Source organism: Myotis daubentonii, chromosome X, assembly GCF_963259705.1.
Source record: "Myotis daubentonii chromosome X, mMyoDau2.1, whole genome shotgun sequence".
NCBI classification, from domain to species: domain Eukaryota; kingdom Metazoa; phylum Chordata; class Mammalia; order Chiroptera; family Vespertilionidae; genus Myotis; species Myotis daubentonii.
In genome coordinates this window covers 104,310,473-104,327,670 of record NC_081861.1, presented here as the reverse complement: position 1 = coordinate 104,327,670, position 17,198 = coordinate 104,310,473, and the positions used below count along the sequence as shown (strand labels likewise).

At 36.2% G+C, this 17,198-nt stretch overlaps 1 protein-coding gene across 2 annotated transcripts in view; it reads left to right on the top strand.

The window, feature by feature from the left end:
• Positions 1–17,198, top strand: part of BRWD3 (bromodomain and WD repeat domain containing 3) — a 153,155-nt gene that overhangs the window by 94,541 nt on the left and 41,416 nt on the right. For both annotated transcript variants that reach the window (XM_059679709.1, XM_059679708.1), the window contains exons 18-26: positions 62–229; positions 1,960–2,140; positions 5,072–5,165; positions 7,628–7,777; positions 9,030–9,106; positions 9,708–9,876; positions 11,368–11,481; positions 13,423–13,530; positions 16,339–16,463. In XM_059679709.1, coding sequence (XP_059535692.1) covers positions 62–229; positions 1,960–2,140; positions 5,072–5,165; positions 7,628–7,777; positions 9,030–9,106; positions 9,708–9,876; positions 11,368–11,481; positions 13,423–13,530; positions 16,339–16,463 — 1,186 coding nt within the window. The remainder of the gene's footprint in view (positions 1–61; positions 230–1,959; positions 2,141–5,071; positions 5,166–7,627; positions 7,778–9,029; positions 9,107–9,707; positions 9,877–11,367; positions 11,482–13,422; positions 13,531–16,338; positions 16,464–17,198) is intronic.

Below are 17,198 nucleotides of genomic sequence, written 5' to 3'. Positions count from 1 at the left end.
CTGTTTAGGGTATACTAAAACATAAGTAACTTAGTGGTCTTGTATTTTTGGTCTCATTAAGGTGATGGTGAGGTGGTAGAACAGGTAATTGGGCAACAAACCAATGACCAAGATGAGAGCATTCTTGATGGAATAATCAGGGAGCTACAGAGAGAACAAGATCTGAGACTAATTAACGAAGGAGATGTTCCACATTTTCCAGTTAATAGATCATATCCTGCTAATGGTGGTAAGTGTGTGTGTGTGTGTGTATGTAAAAGGTATGATAAATGTGTTTTAATTATTTTACTTATACAAAGTAATTGCATGTGAGAAACATTTTAGGTTTATAAATAAAAACATTTGGAGGGGTGTTTTTTTTATTTTTTTGTACTAGATATTTATTTTTAATTTTTTAAAATGTGCTTTTATTATTGATTTTTTTAGAGAGAGAGGGAGGGAGAGGAATGAGAGAGAGAAAGAAAGAGAGAGAGAGACGAGAGAGACATCAATGTGAGTGATATTCATCGGTTGCCTCCTGTATACACTCCAACCAGGTATCAAACCTGCTACCTGGATATGTGCCCTTACCAACTGAGCCACACCAGCTAGGGCTTTTCTTTTTTAATTTATTTTTCAGTTACGGAAAAATAACATTTTTATTAATTTACAATTGTGATAATAGATATACCAACAGTACTATAATCTCATTATCTTTGTGGCTCAAATGACTTTAGGAAATATAGGTAGTTTATTTTAATATACAGTAGTCATTTCCCTCCCCCCTTATCTGCATAGGATAGGTTGCAAGATCCCCAGTGGATGCCTGAAACTGCACATAGTACCAAACCCTATATGTACTATCTTATTCTGTATATATACCTATGATAAATTTTAATTTATAAATTAGGCACATTAAGAGATTAATAACAGTAACTAATAATAAAATAGGATTATAACATTATAGCATAATAAAAGTAACATGATTATGATCTCTCTCTCTCTCTCTCTCTCTCTCTCTCTCTCTCTGATACTGATCTCTCTCTGATAACTAAGCTCCCTCTGATAACTGAAAACTAAGTGACTGGTAGGGAGCATATACAGCATGGATACTTTGGACAAAGTGATGATTCCTGTCCCAATATTTCACCACACTATGCAGAATGGAGTGCAATTCAAAACTTATGAGTTATTTATTTCTGGAATTTTCTATTTCATATTTTCAGGCCTCAGTTAATCATGGGTAACTGAAACTGCTAATAAGATGGAAAGTGTATTAGGTTTCTTTGAACAGATTTAAAATGCCATTAGTCAAAGGGATCCCGTCTAATTCTATTTGCAATGTTCCTTTGAGTGTTCTCTGGTGCTTATTTTAAGTTGACTTTCAGTTTCCATTTTTTGGTTTATTTGAAAATACAACATAAATAAATTAATAGGGACCTTTCTAGGGGATTAAAAGGAAAAATATAATTTTTATTACTATTTCCTTTTTTATTGCTTATCAATTTTGAAAATGAAATTTTGAATATTAAATTCTTTTCCAATTTATATTTTTTCTCTTACTAATTTTGAAAGCCTTGTTGAAGCTTTATTCAGAGTCCTCTTAATGGTCTAAATAAAGATAGAATTTAAATTTAAAAAGCAGCTTTCTGAGCTAGTACTAATAGACATTTGTGATTCTACTGTCATGTTAAATATACTTCTTGGGGGGCATTTCCTGAGCAGTTAGTAGATGAGAGATGTAAAAGTGTTTTGAAAAATATTGAAAGGGCTATGGAAACTTTAAACATTTATTTAGTGCCAGCTTCGTTCATGATACTAATAAAAGCCATCAAGGGGATGTATAGTAAATGTAGAACCAAGGGTTATTAATGTTGTCCAGTACTATTACTTGGAATCTCCTATTTTATTTAGAACTCTGATCTGAAAAAATTTGGTGCCTTTGCTCAGAAAGGGTATCTTTCTTTGTTTTTGTTTTAGCTCTGAGAAGTCCAAATATGGACATATCTTCTCCAAATATTGGGCTCCGACGTAATGGTCAAATTGAAGGTGTCCGACAAATGCATAACAATGCTCTTCGTAGCCAGATGGCCACTGAACGAGATCTCATGGCATGGAGCAGAAGAGTGGTGGTAAATGAACTAAATCATGGGGTTAGTAGGTGAGTTAATAAGGTAACATTCATAAGAAAATTGAGAGCTTTGTTTTTTGTAAGTAAATCAAAATGTTCTCTGTTATTCTAATAACTAAAATATTTTTTAAATCCACTAAGTTGTGCATTAGTTTTTTCACTTTATTTCAGTTAGTCCATTCCATGACAATTTAATGATTGTCTTCAATTTTCTTAGCTTTGTGTTAAATATTGAAAAATGAAAATTAAGATCTTTGTCTTCCATGTTGATAGTGTAGATTAGAAGATAAGAATATAGATAATGTTAAGTAAAAACATGAGGCTATGTGGATAAATATGTCAGTGATATATGAATCTAAACTTCAACAGTGTTTCTTAGAAGGCTATCAACTGGAGTAGTTTGCAATATAGATATATAGTAGATTCTAGTGGTTAAGGTGTATTTAAGTGTTATTTAAGTGAACTTGGCGTATGAAAGGATTTTGTTAGGATAAATTTTAAACTTAGAATCCCTATCCTTTATATTCATTAGAATTCCACATACAAGTGAAATCCTATCGTACTTGTCTTTTTCTGACTGGCTTATTTCACTTAGCATAATACTTTTCAAGTCCATCCATGTTGTCACCAAACGTAAGTTGTGTTCTTTTTTTACAGCTGAGCAGCATTCCATTGTGTAAGTGTACCACAGCTTTTTTATCCACTCATCTACTGATGGGCACTTGAGCTGTTTCCAAATCTTAGCTATTGTAAATAAGGCTGCTATGAACATAGGGGTGCATGTATTCTTTCTGATTAGTGTTTCAGGCTTAGAATATATTCCTAGAAGTAGGAACCCTGAGTCAAAGGCAGTTCCATTTATTTATTTATTTATTTATTTATTTATTTATTTATTTATTTATTTATAATTTTTTAATTTTTTTTTTTTTGAGGAAACTTCAAACTATTTTCTGCAGTGGCTTCACCGAGTTGAATAAAAAATTTTTTAAAATGTATTTTTATTGATTTCAGAGAGGAAGGGTGAGGAAGAGAGAAACATCAATGATGAGAATCATGGATTGGCTGCCTCCTGCATGCCCCCTGCTGGGGATCGAGCCTGCAACAAGGGCATGTGCCCTGACTGGGAATCAAACCAAACCTCTGAGCCACACCGGGCTGCATAAAAATTTTTCAAAAAAGAATCTCTATCCTTTATGTCAGGGGTGGGGAACCATTTTTCTGCCAACAGCCATTTGGATATTTATAACATCATTCAAGGGCCATACAAAATTATCCACTTAAAAATTAGTCTATTATATTTGGTCGAACATTTAGTTAACTCACCCCAAATGCCTTGGCAGGGCCAGACCAAATGATTTCAGGGGCCAAACATTCCCCACCCCTGCTTTATGTGAACCCTCACATGTGCTATAACAGTGATGGCGAACCTTTTGAGCTCGGCGTGTCAGCATTTTGAAAAACCCTAACTTAACTCTGGTGCCGTGTCACATATAGAAATTTTTTGATATTTGCAACCATAGTAAAACAAAGACTTATATTTTTGATATTTATTTTATATATTTAAATGCCATTTAACAAAGAAAAATCAATCAAAAAAATGAGTTCGCATGTCACCTCTGACACGCGTGTCATAGGTTCGCCATCACTGTGCTATAATATCAACTCCAAAAAATCCACAGTAAGTGGAAATCTACACTAATAAAAGAGAAACATGCAAATTGGTGTCATTCTGCTACGCCCACCAGCCAATCGGATGAGTATGCAAATTAACCCAACAAAGATGGCTGTTAATTTGCATATGCAGGCGTGGAGCGAAGGCTGAAGGCTGAAGAGGATTGGCTTCTCTGCTGCACCCGGTGCCAGAGGAAAACCGGTGCCGGCAGCCAAGGGAAGGGAAGGCCTATTGCACGAATCATGCAACAGGCCTCAAGTCTTACCTAATTATAGACAAACATGTAAATTGGCCATCCTTCTGCTATGCTCACCAGCCAATCAGGAGAGTATGCAAATTAACCCAACAAAGATGGCGGTTAATTTGCATACATAGGCGTGAAGCAGCAGAGCGAACACTGAAGGCTCCGGCCTGGGTCCCAGGTGCCGGAGGAAAACCGGTGCTGGCAGCCAGGGGAAGGGAAGACCTATTGCACGAATTTTCATGCAATGGGCCTCTAGTAGATTTATAACAGAGAAAGGACAGTGATAGAGAACATATAAAATTTAATCATGTTAGCTCCCTAACCAAGCCTTTCAGCAGCTCAGCCAACAAGTGTAAAAATTAAATTACAACTTTGCTTTCTTCAGTAGTAATAAGAAAAAAAGGAGATATAGCTAACTTATGAACTGGCAATAGAGCAGTTTGAAATAATTCTTTGCTCAAAACGTTAAAACATGAATTGAAAGCAGGGCCTGAAATAGCTACCATATGCCAGTGTTCTAAGCAGCATTTATTAACAATAACTGAACAGGAGAAATAACTCAAGTGTCTATTAACAGATGAATGGATAAGCAAAATATAATACATACACACAGTGGAATATTATTCAGCCATGAGTGGAGTTCTGGAATCCTGCTAGAACATTGAAGACATTAAGCTAAGTGAAATAAGCCAGACATAACAGGACAAATATCATATTATTCAACTTGTATGAAATACCTAGAATAGGCAAATTCATATATACATAAAGTACTTTAGAGTTTAACAGGCATTCAAAAGGAGAAATAGAGAGTTATTGCTTAATGGTTACAAAGTTTAGATTTTGAGTGAAGAAAAAGGTTTGGAAATAGTGGTGATGATTACAGAACATTGTAAATTTTGTTAATACCACTGAATTGTACATGTAAAAATGGTTAAAATGGCAAAATTTACATCTAGTAGAAGTATTTTTATCTGACTTTTAAACCGTTGGTTTGCTTTTTGATAAGTTTCTGTTACTTTGACCTTTGATTTTTTTTTTTTATTAGGGTTCAGGAAGAATGTAGAACTGCGAAAGGTGACATAGAAATCAGTCTCTATACAGTTGAAAAGAAGAAAAAACCATCTTATGCTACCCAAAGGGTGAGTTTAGTTAGACAGTACTTTGGGACACACTATTTGCAAACATTTGCAGATACCAGGTTTTTGAAAGATGCAGTTATGTATTAAGGCACTGTTTTGATAGGTGTCTGAATATAGGGAACCTATTCTTTGAACCCAAAATTGAGATACATGGTTATTAATAAGGATAAAGTTACACAAAGTCAGGACTATGCCCCAGAATCTAGGACATATAATCATTGTGGGTAAGGCTATTTCTATTAAAATACCATTTTTGTATGATATTTAGTCCATGGGCTAAATCTGCTCTACTGCCTATTCTTGTTAAAGTTTTATTGGAACCCAGCCACACTTATTCTTTTATATATTGTCTATAGCTGTTTTCACAGTATACAAATTTGAGTAGTTGCAACAAAAATCATGTGACCTGCAAAGCCAAAATATTTACACTCTGGGTCTTTACAGAAAAGTTTGCTGACTCCTGCCCTATGCATACTCTTGGGCTACCTATTCACACAGTAGTAAAATATGATCTATACATTGGGAAAATTCATATTCTCAGTAAAAACTGCAAAACAGGGAGTAGGATTCCTGTACTCTATTAGGTATATGGTAAGCCCCTTACTAGAAGTCTGAGGTGAATGAACTAGTGACATAAGGAAGTACAGTTTTCTTCCTGGGTGTAACCATAACTCCTAAAGAGTATTGTAGCTTTGGAAGTCTAGGATGATTCTAATTTTATTAAAGAAATCTAATCAATGGACAGTGAATTTTAAATGTGTTATTTTTTTTCCGTATTGATAAACACGGTTTTAGTTAACTATTATAAGGTTATCTCTAGCCCTGGCTAGTTGGTTGAGCATCATCCCATGCATCTGGAGGTCATCGGTTTGATTCCTGGTTGGGGCTCCATCTCCAATAGGGGGCCTGCAGGAGGCAGGCCAATTGATGTTTCTCTCTCTCTCTCCCTTCCTCTCTCAATCTAAAATCATAAAATCATTTTTTAAAAGAATATCTCTAAATAGTCTTAGATTATTTTGCTGCACAATTTCTTAATTTCTGTTGAGATTTTGTTAGCTTATTTGATGTTCTCTGATAAGATTATTTTCTTAGAGATTTGGAAGGACTCATATCTATGATTTATATTGTTTTTTCTTACTAAGCTGATTTGTAAAACATCAGACTTGTCTGATACTAATAGATAGTGCAGTTGGGACTAAAACATTTTTATTTATAGAAAATGAGAAATACTTAAATGTAAGAAACTAGCCCTTTTATACTGATAAGACTTTTAAAATTATTTACTCCTGAAGACATAGTAGGATTGTAGCTTTGACATGTTATATCAGTAATATTTTATATTTTTAAAGGTTAGAATAAAATAGTTTTCACTTTACATTTTGTCTGTTAAAAATTAATTCTTTATTTTGAACTGTTTGCTAAATGTAGTTTATATAGAACTAAAGAAGTACATATTATATTAAAACTTATATATACACTAGGGGCCCGGTGCACAAAATTTGTGCATAGAGGGGGAGGGAGGGGAGTCCCCTCAGCCCTATGTGCACCCTCTGTCATGTTCCGGGACCCCGGCCGCTCCAGGCCTACAGGCTCGGGGTGACCTGACTCCCGAGGATGCCTGTCCCGGGGACACAGGCCTTTTTGTGCCAGCGCGGGCGAAAGCGGGGTGGAAGCTTCCCCCGCATGGCAATGCAGGAGAAGCTCCAGATCCCGCCCCCTGCTTCCATGCGCGCTGCCCCGACCCCAGCTCCCTGGCGCCTGTGCGCGCACACCACCTGGGCAGTAGCTTCCCCAGTGTCCACATGCGCTGCCCTGCCCTCGGCTCTCTGGCGTCCGCGTGCTCGCCATGGTGACACATGGGAAGCTCCTGCCCCACCCCCAGCTCCCTGGCGCCTGTGTGTACACAAGCAGCTGCGGGGCCAGAACTGGAGACGGAGACGCAGGGGAAGTACCTGCCCCACCCCTGGCTGCCCGGTGCCTGTGTATGCAAATTAGCCCACCATCTTTGTTGGGTTAATTTGCATAGCCACTCCTCATTGGCTGGTGGGCATGGCTTGTGGGCATCACGGAGGGGCAGTTAATTTGCATGTTTCTCTTTTATATAGAAAGATAGCTATAGCTATGACATAGATACCTTGTGTCATTCTGTAATTGTGAATAATATAGTCTATTTAAATTCTGATTGGATAAATTTTTACATCCCAGACTTTAAGCACTGTTTTTAATTTGTTCACAAAGTTTTCAAAATAGGAAAGCCATTAATACTGCTTATTATTAATATTAATGAAAGATGGATTATATATATAGTTACGTCTTAGGTTTTCTTTTAGGGGGTTTATTTCTATCCCTTACCTTTATTCCCACACCACCCCCACCCAATTTATTTTTGTTTTATATGTCTGTTTATATATGTTCACTGAGACTTTCATTTTTAAAAAGTCTGTTGTACTTTTGTTTTACAGAATGACTATCAGCCTAGCTGTGGAAGGTCTCTACGAAGAACACAACGTAAGCGTCAGCATACTTACCAAACACGGTCCAACATTGAGCATAATTCGCAAGCGCTGTGTCAAAGTTCAGGTGTACAGGAAGATTCAGACAGCTCCTCAGAGGTTAGATATCTGATATTACTTACTCAATATAATTTTTTTTGTTTTCTAGTTAGTACCATCACTTTGGATTTACTTTGAAGGGTCGCTTCTTTAACACAGAATTATTTTAATGATTTTCTTATAAGAGGATTATTAATAAGGCATTTAATAGCAATTTTGAAGATTATATTAAATTTTTTTAGCTCTCTTTTCTGACTTGTACCTAAGATACTCTCTTGGTTGAGGGTATCAAACATGCAAACAAAAGTTTGGCTTTGGGAAAATGAGAAAAAGGTGACACGAAATCTTCGTAGAAATTGAAAGAAGTGGAATATAAACGGTGAATACTAGTTATACAGTCCCAGAACTGGTTGACTCTATAATCAGCTGAATGTACACATTTTCTCTTATTGTTGACTTCACTGATTATGGACATTAGTGAGTGATGATTTTTCTCAGACCTACCTTATTCATGGAATAAAGAGTATAGTAATTCTTGTCTTCATACTATTCTCTTCTTCAGTTGTTTCCTTTTTATGCTCTTAACTGTAGTTATTAAGGAAACAATGAAGGTTTAATTATGCATTGGCAATGTATGGTACCTCATTCTTCTCTCACTACTTATAACTTTTTCACTCTTATCAATGATGTCCCTCTCTTTCCCACCCATGAAAATCTTGATCTGAAAAGATGACTATGTATAAAGTAATTGATGTTACCTTTTAATGTTATAATAGTATTGTGATTGTGTTTTTAAAAAGAATCCCTGCCAAACCGGTTTGGCTCAGTGAATAGAGCGTCGGCCTGCGGACTCAAGGGTCCCAGGTTCGATTCCGGTCAAGGGTATGTACCTTGGTTGCAGGAGCACCCCCAGTGGGGGGCGTGCAGGAGGCAGCTGATGGATCTTTCTCTCTCATCAATGTTTCTAACTCTAACTATCTCTCTCCCTTCCTCTCTGGAAAAAACCAATAAAATATATTTTTTTAAAAAATAAAAAGAATCCCTATCTTAATAAATATTTATAGTTAAAATCCCTTTTTGGTCCAGATTCACTTCAAAATAATTTCTGGGATATGAGGCAGTTGTTGAGGATATAGATAAAACAAGATAAGAATCTAAACTGGAGATTGTATACACAAGGGTTAGCTATTCCCTCTACTTTGGTTATGTACATTTTAACTAGAACATTTTTGGGGTATACAAAATTGTGTGTGCTAATTAACAATATGCTATGTAAAAACCATATATCTCAATTGCTGGCTCTTTGTTTCAGGAGGATGAAACAGTTGGCACAAGTGATGCTTCTGTAGAGGATCCTGTCATTGAATGGCAAAGTGAAAGTTCTTCCAGGTAGTTTTAATGGTTTTGATTTGGTAAAAATTATTTGATGGTTTTAACGTGTAATTATGTTCTTATAGGAATTTGGTAAGACTAGAGTTAAAATATGACTTTATAGTAGAAAGAGTACTGTATTGGCCTGGAAGCCCAGAGACCTGCTGTTTTATTCTGGCTCTGCCAATATCTTTTTGGGCATGTCACTAGGAGCTTTGGTTCCCTCATCTGTAAAATAAGGTCCTTTGTAAATCCAAGATTCTACATCTTGGAAGGCTCTATGTATTTATTTCAGTTTTAAAACAACTATTTTTTAACTATTTCTAGCAAAAAGAAGCATCTTTATTTGAAGAAGTTTTTGTGATTTGGACTTTAATTTTCAATTTTAAATTCTGTTATGGGAAAATAAGCATTATACTTTATATAAGAAGCATTTCACTAAAATCACTTGGGTACTACGATCAAAATTCTATATTGATAAACTTTTTTTTCTCTTTGGTTAGAATAGAGTCAAATTATGTCATTTATAATGCTGTTTGATTATAAAATGATTATCTTTCAATTCTAAGGCAAACCTGTTTTTTTCCTAGGCTTATTCATAATTTTGATTTACTTACAGTGATTCATCAAGTGAATATTCTGACTGGATAGCAGATGCTGGAATAAATTTGCAACCTCCAAAAAGACAAACTAGACAGGCAACACGGAAAATATGCAGCAGCTCTGAAGAGGAGAATTTGAAGTCACTAGAAGAGAGGCAAAAGAAACCTAAACAGACTAGAAAGAAGGTTTGTAAGTTTACAGGGTTTTATTGTGGGGTTTTTTTTTACCTTTGGTATTGGACTATTTAACATTAACACTTGACTTTTCTCTAAAGAGAACATTCCATCTGAGAAACTAAGTAAGGAAAATGATTTTAAATGAGTTTAAAATAGAAAGAATTTTTGAAAATTTTCTGTTATCAATAGTAGAGGCCTAAAATATCCTCATTATTATTTAATTGTTATTAAATTAAAACATTCACAATTATTTGTTAAAATGTAATAAAGTCTGAAATAATAAGCCACTATAGTTTAAAGGTGTTATTCTTTTTTTAAATATATTTTTATTGATTTCAGAGAGAAATGGAGAGGGAAAGAAAGGCAGAAACATCATGATGAGAGAGAATCAAACCATGACTTCCTGGCTCACAGGTTGACACTCCACTGGCCAGGCTAAAGATGTTATTCTTGTCATGGCACCAGTCATTTTTTTTTCCTATACATTTTTGACTTGTGAAATGAAAAGGTATGATAATTTTTTAAAGACGTTTAATAGATTCTTAGAGAGAGAGGAAAGGAGAGGGAGAGGGAGAGAGAGAAACATCCATCGGCTGCCTCCTATATTCTCTACAAGGGTTTGAAAGCTGCAACCCAGATATGTGCCCTGACCAGGAATCAAATTGGCACAGGATGACACCCAACCAACTGAGCCACACTAGCCAGGGCTTTTCAATTTTTTTATATAGTTTTACTAGAGGCCCAGTGCACAAAATTTGTGCACTCAGCAGGGGCGTCCTTCAGCTCAGCCTGTGCCCTCTCGCAGTCTGAGAGCCCTCGGGGTATGTCCAACTGCCGTTTAGGCGGGAGAGGCTCCCACCACTGCCGCTGCGCTGGCCAGACTTGAGCCCGGTCTCTGGCTGAGCTGAGCGGCGCTCCCTCTGTGGGAGCACTAACCACCAGGGGGCAGTTCCTGCATTGAGCTTCTGCCCCCTGGTGGTCAGTGTGTGTCATAGTGACCGGTTGTTCGATGTTCGGTCAATTTGCATGTTAGCCTTTTATTATATATGATTTTACCTCAATGATGGTTTCTCTTTCCTTTTATAATTTCATTTGGATAATATATAGATTTATATTTAACATTAATTTAAAATGTACACATTTTTAGCCTGTTCCTTTAGTAGACAGAATTAGCTTTTTGATTATAACCATTTTATTGGTAAAAAGTTATTGTGACTTACTAGTATATTTGAATTTATGTGGTATTCTAGAGACATGTAAAATTTGGTTTTTAGATACTATATAGTGTCTCATTTTTTTTTCAGACAAAATTTAACAACATATTAAGAACTCAATTATTTTATTGGCATACAAGTTGTACATGATTAATAAAGGAAAATTTTTAAAATTTGTATATTTTAGTTTTTGTTATCATCTAATATTTTTAACATTCTCTACTTGTAATTTTTAATACTGCTGTTCCTACATTTATTATTTACATATTTGTGACCTATATTTTAGAAAGGAGGGCTGGTTTCTATGGCAGGGGAACCCAATGAAGAATGGTTTGCCCCTCAGTGGATCTTGGATACTATTCCACGAAGATCTCCATTTGTCCCACAAATGGGAGATGAGGTAATTGTTACTTGTTATAACTCTTTTCTGTTAGAACCTCAAGAACACTCACTTTAATCAGTCTTAGGGTATTTATATTTTCAATTCTATTATAGTTATATGTACACTGTCTTAGCTGCTCTGTTTAATTATACATTTCTTGTGGACAGTGACTGAATCTTAATCTTTGTGTCCTTTGTACGACCTGTGAACATTAAGATAAATTGATTGGCTTCTGATGTCATGAAAATAATTGTCTTTATTTTTATCTTAATTGCCACTTAGCATAATTATAATGGAATTTTTAGTCCTAATTCAAGTTCTAATATTGTTTTGTTTTGTTTTAAAGAAGCCCATGCTCTTCTACCTGATAGAAATTATACTAGAGAATAACTCCATTTTGATGATTAGGGGGATGTCACTTCATAAACAAGGCCTTCTTGCCAAGCCTATGATTGAATAATATAGCCATAGTTATGGTTTGGTCATCAAAAATTGAATTAAATTCTATATGATGAAAATGTGTTTTTTTTTCATTTTATGAAAATTATGGTAACATTGTAATATATGAACTCCAGTTGATTTGTATAGGCTGATTTTGACTAATCATTTTTGAGTGATTAAATGCTTACACACACACAGTTTTCAATTTAAAACTAATAGTAGGAATGTAATGTTTTCATTGTAATAAAAGAAGGAACAAAACCTTACATATGTTTCTAAAAGTCTTGGGACCAATAAAAATTTCACTAGATCTTCCTATGATTGCCTATTATTGATATCTTGTACCAGAGATAGCTATCAAATAGTTTTATGAATAAGCAATTGCTTACTGAATATCCTTTGATATTATTAAAATATATTTTTCATAAGTGTAACTTAGATTTTTGAGCAATGCTTGTTTGTGTGGTTATTTTAGTAGAGTACTTTGTTGAATGCTGCATTAAAAAAAAACAAAAGAAAACTTAAAGAACTTTTTGGGGGACATTTTCAAAGTCATGATTTCTTTTATTTATTGCCTGCTTTATGGAGGCTTAAGAGGGATAATTTAGATGACTTTATAGAATAAGATAAGGATCTGTACACATTATAATCTTATGAGAGTGCTGCTATTTGTTGAGTATAGGAATAAATACATAATAGAGGATATCTGGACAACGTACTTACTATTGACTTTTTAACCCCTATAGTTATCTTTATATAGTAATATTTAAATCTTTTTTAGTTTTCTACTCATATTTTTAGCTGTTACAAATTCTGACTTAAACATTGTTGATTGGTAGAGTGTGTCAGTGTAGTTTAGAAAAATCATAGTATGATTTTTTTATGTTCTATTTTACCACCTCCTTAAAATTATTATGGGAAAGAAACTTACTTAATGAGTCAGAATATCATAGTGAATGCTGTCTTAGGATGTGAAGGGTCTTACCAAGCACTTGGATTCATTTTCCTTCCATAAAATGCCAGTTCTGATGTTAATTCTTGTAAAAGAAAAATGAAAAAATTTCTGGAAATTGCTATTTAGTAGCACATCTCTCTCTCTCTCTCTTTCTCTTTCTCTCAAACATAGGCTGACTATTAAAATGTTGAAACTTAGACTGTCACAATTCGAAGTACAGTATAATACATTAAAGTATTAAGACATGAATAAATATTAAATATTTTAAAATAAGATAAGGCTTTTATGTACATTTGTCATAGTCTGTTTCTTCAGAAATTTATGAAGCTGCTGGGGGAAAGGGACTGTGTGTGCAGTTTTTATTCTGCAGTACTTGGGCTACATGGGCATGAGTACTCAATGAACTCTATTTGATGGTGACAGGTACATTTATTGTACATATTTTTCAAAATTATAATTATGTTTGTGTAAACAGAAGAGGACATTTGTAGGAATATATATTGTAACGTATAGAGTTGTTAAATAGGACACTGCTGTTTAATATGTCATGTTCTTTGTTTTAGCTTATCTATTTTAGGCAAGGCCATGAAGCTTATGTGCGAGCTGTAAGGAAATCAAAAATATACAGCGTTAATTTACAAAAACAACCATGGAATAAAATGGATCTCAGGGTAAGTTTGCCAAATTCATTAGCTATGAAATTGAATTAGCTTTGGAATTAAAGTACTTGCCTGTAGGCTTTTTCTCAATTTCATGAGTATCTCACTGTTGATTGTGTGTCCAAGATAAGATGATTACCATCCTATATAATAAAAGCCTAATATGCTAAGTGTCTGGTCATTCGTTCAATAAATCAAAGCGTAATATGCTGATGATATGCTAAGACTGCTCAACCGCTCACTATGACATGCACTGACCACCGCGGGGCAGACACTTTGACTGGTAGGTTAGTTTGCTGCTTGGATCCGGCCCATTGGGACTGAGCGAGACAGCTAGACATGCCCTGGAACCCTCCCATGGTCCCTCCCTGGCTGGCCAACCTCCTCGGCCCCAGTGGAGTCCCTCGGCCTGGTCTACACTCTCTCACAATCCAGGACCCCCTTGGGGGATGTCGGAGAGCCGGTTTCTGCCTGACAGCAGAACGACCGATCGCTATAACGCACACTGACCACCAGGGGACAGATGCTCAATGTAGCTGCTGCCCCCGTTGGTCAGTGCTCCTACAGGGGGAGCGCCGCTCAGCCAGAAGCCAGGCTCACAGCTGGCGAGTGCAGTGGCGGTGGTGGTAGCGCTAAGGATGTCTTACTGCCAAGGATGTCTGACTGCCGGCTTAGTTCTGCTCCCCATTGGACATCCCCCAAGGGCTCGCAGACTGCAAGAGGGCACAGACCGGGCTGAGGAACCCCGCTCCCCTCCATGAGTGCGTGGATTTTATGCACCGAGCCTCTAGTACTCTTATAAAGCTGAGTGTTATGGTTTAGATTTTGTTTCCCAGAATTTATATGCCACCTATTATCTTGATTATTTGACCTAATTTCCTTTAAGCTTTAGGTCCTCCAGTGTATACTATTCTATAATAGGAGCAAAGCAGTAGTTCCCTGGTGTGGATATTTTCCTCAAAATTTTATACATTCTGGAGGCTTTATAAACTGACTACGTGTGTGGACTACAAACACCCTGGAGGTTCTGGTGGCTTTAAGATATAGTATATATCACAAATCCCAAGAAGCTCAAAACTTTGTGGTGCTTTATGGATTATTTATCTTCATATATTACCTATGTAGCTTCATTGTATTGAGTAAAATAGGTATGTATCTTTTTAGAGAAGGGTTTTCTACCTATAAGTACATGTTCATTTATTTATACATATATATATACACAGACAAACAGGCATAGGGATATATACACCATCATTTCTGCATAGGTTTACATACATGTGTTTTGTTATTTTGGGTTTTGTTTTTTTTTTACTTGAAAAACAAGTGTTAAAAGAGCAATTTTACGATGTTTTTCCAGGTAAGTGAAGGATGTGTGAGGATGCTTAGCAGGAAGGATACAAATGTGTACATTTACTGAAATAAAGATTTAAATAACTATAAAAATTGTATTAAGGTTGTGAGATGCTAAAGTATCTTATCAAGTAAGCTTTACATAATCATCTCCTGAGAGATAGGGATGCTACCATCTATTCTGAATCAGATGAAAATTGAGTTTTTGTTTGGTTGGTTGTTTTAGAATCAGAGGAATGAATAAAACCGATTTCTTATTTTAGATTCTAACCCTATGGTTCTAGGAAATTATAGGAGTTAGCATATGTGTGGTGCAAAAGCCTATGCTTTGGAATAAGACCTGAATTTCAATCTAAGCTCTGCTGTTTTACTGGGAAGCAAATCACTGTAGCCATGAGGCTCAGTTTTGTCATCTTTTAAGAGTGACTGATAACAAATCTATGAGGGTGGTATCTATACTAATAAAAGGGTAATATGCTAATTAGACCAGACGACTGTCTGGATGTCCTTCTGGACAAAGCCATGGTGGCAGGGCTGAGGCAGAGGCAGTTAGAGGTGATCAGGCTGGCACAGGAGAGCAGTTAGGGGGATCAGGTCAGCAGGGAAGAGCAGTTAGGGGGATCAGGCCAGCAGGGGAGAGTAGTTGGGGGTGATCAAGCTGGCAGGGCAGAGCAGTTAGGGGGATCAGGCCGGCAGGGGAGGACAGTTAGGGGGTGATAGGCTGGCAGGGGAGGGCCGTTGGGGGCAATCAGGCTGGCAGGGGAGTAGTTAGGTAGTGATCAGGCCAGCAGGGGAGTGGTTACGGGGGGTGATCAAGCCAGCAGGCAGAGGTGGTTAGGGGTGATCAGGCCAGGCAGGCAGGCGAGCGGTTAGGAGCCAGCAGTCCCGGATTGTGAGAGGGATGTCCCACTGCCAGTTTAGGCCAGCCGTTAGGGATCAGGCCTAAACCAGCAGTCGGACATCCCCCAAGGGATCTCAGGTTGGAGAGGGTGTAGGCCAGGCTGAGGCACACCCCCTCCCGTGCACGAATTCTGTGCACCAGGCCTATAGTTATAAAATAATATTGTAGGTGTTAAAAAATGTATCTCATTTCCCCAGACATGTCTACCTGCATTATTTACATACTGTATTTCTGCCAGATGAGTGATTCTTAACTAGGCAGAGGATCATAGTTCCCTGAGAAGTTCTTTTCTTTAAATATATATGACTGAGTTGTACCGTAGACCTACTGAATTCTATTCTATAGGGCTAGGATTTAGAAACATGAATTTTAAAGTTTCCCAAGGGAATTCTGCTGCTTATCCTTGGTTTAGAGCCCTGCACTAAACTACAACTTGCTAATAAGGGTCAAGAGTATTTGTTGGTTATTCAGATAATTTTTAAACTGTTCCAATAATAATTAAATAATATGTAAACGTTAGAAAGGCATTTATATGTAAAGTAATAGTTTATTGATATTCTCATAAATAGGAACAAGAGTTTGTTAAGATTGTAGGAATCAAATATGAGGTTGGACCACCTACACTATGCTGCTTGAAGCTTGCATTTCTGGACCCCATTTCAGGCAAAATGACTGGAGAATCTTTTTCCATTAAGTGAGTAGCTCTGTGTATTTGTATGTGTGTGCTGTGTGTTTGTTGATCCCTATTTTGTATTCTGCAGAGTACAAGACTTGATATGAGAGAAAACACTACAGAACTATAGGCTTAGAGTTTTAAAGAACAAGGTTTAATGTGGAACTCTTAGTTTATGTTTTTATTTAACAGCTATATATATATATATATATATATATATATATATATATAGCTATTAATTAGTATGTATATAGCAAATGTATATTTTAACATAATGTATATATGTTCATGAGTAAGTTACTTCTCTGAATTCCTGCCTTGATTTATAAAATGGAAATATTAATATCTTTCTCAGGATATTTGTTAGGAATAAATAAAAAGCCTTTTATAAGTACCTAGCAATATGCTTGAAACACCCTAGTTGCTTTTATTTCTGTTAAAAATAGGAATAGTAAATGTCACATTTCTTAAAGTTAATTTTGAAATCTAAGGAGACAAAATAACATCAATTCATATTTTTGTGTGTGTTAATCCTCACTCGAGGAAATTTTTTCCATTGATTTTTAGAAAGAGAGGAAGGGAGGGAGGGGGAGAGAGAGAGAAACATCAATATGAGAGAGACACATTGATTGGTTGCCTCCCACCAAACCCGAGACCATTTAGTGTGCAGGCTGATGTTCTTACCACAGAGCCACCCCAGCCATGGCCATACTCTTCTTAAAAAGTCCTTAGTAAAAATAACTTAAATGAAACTTT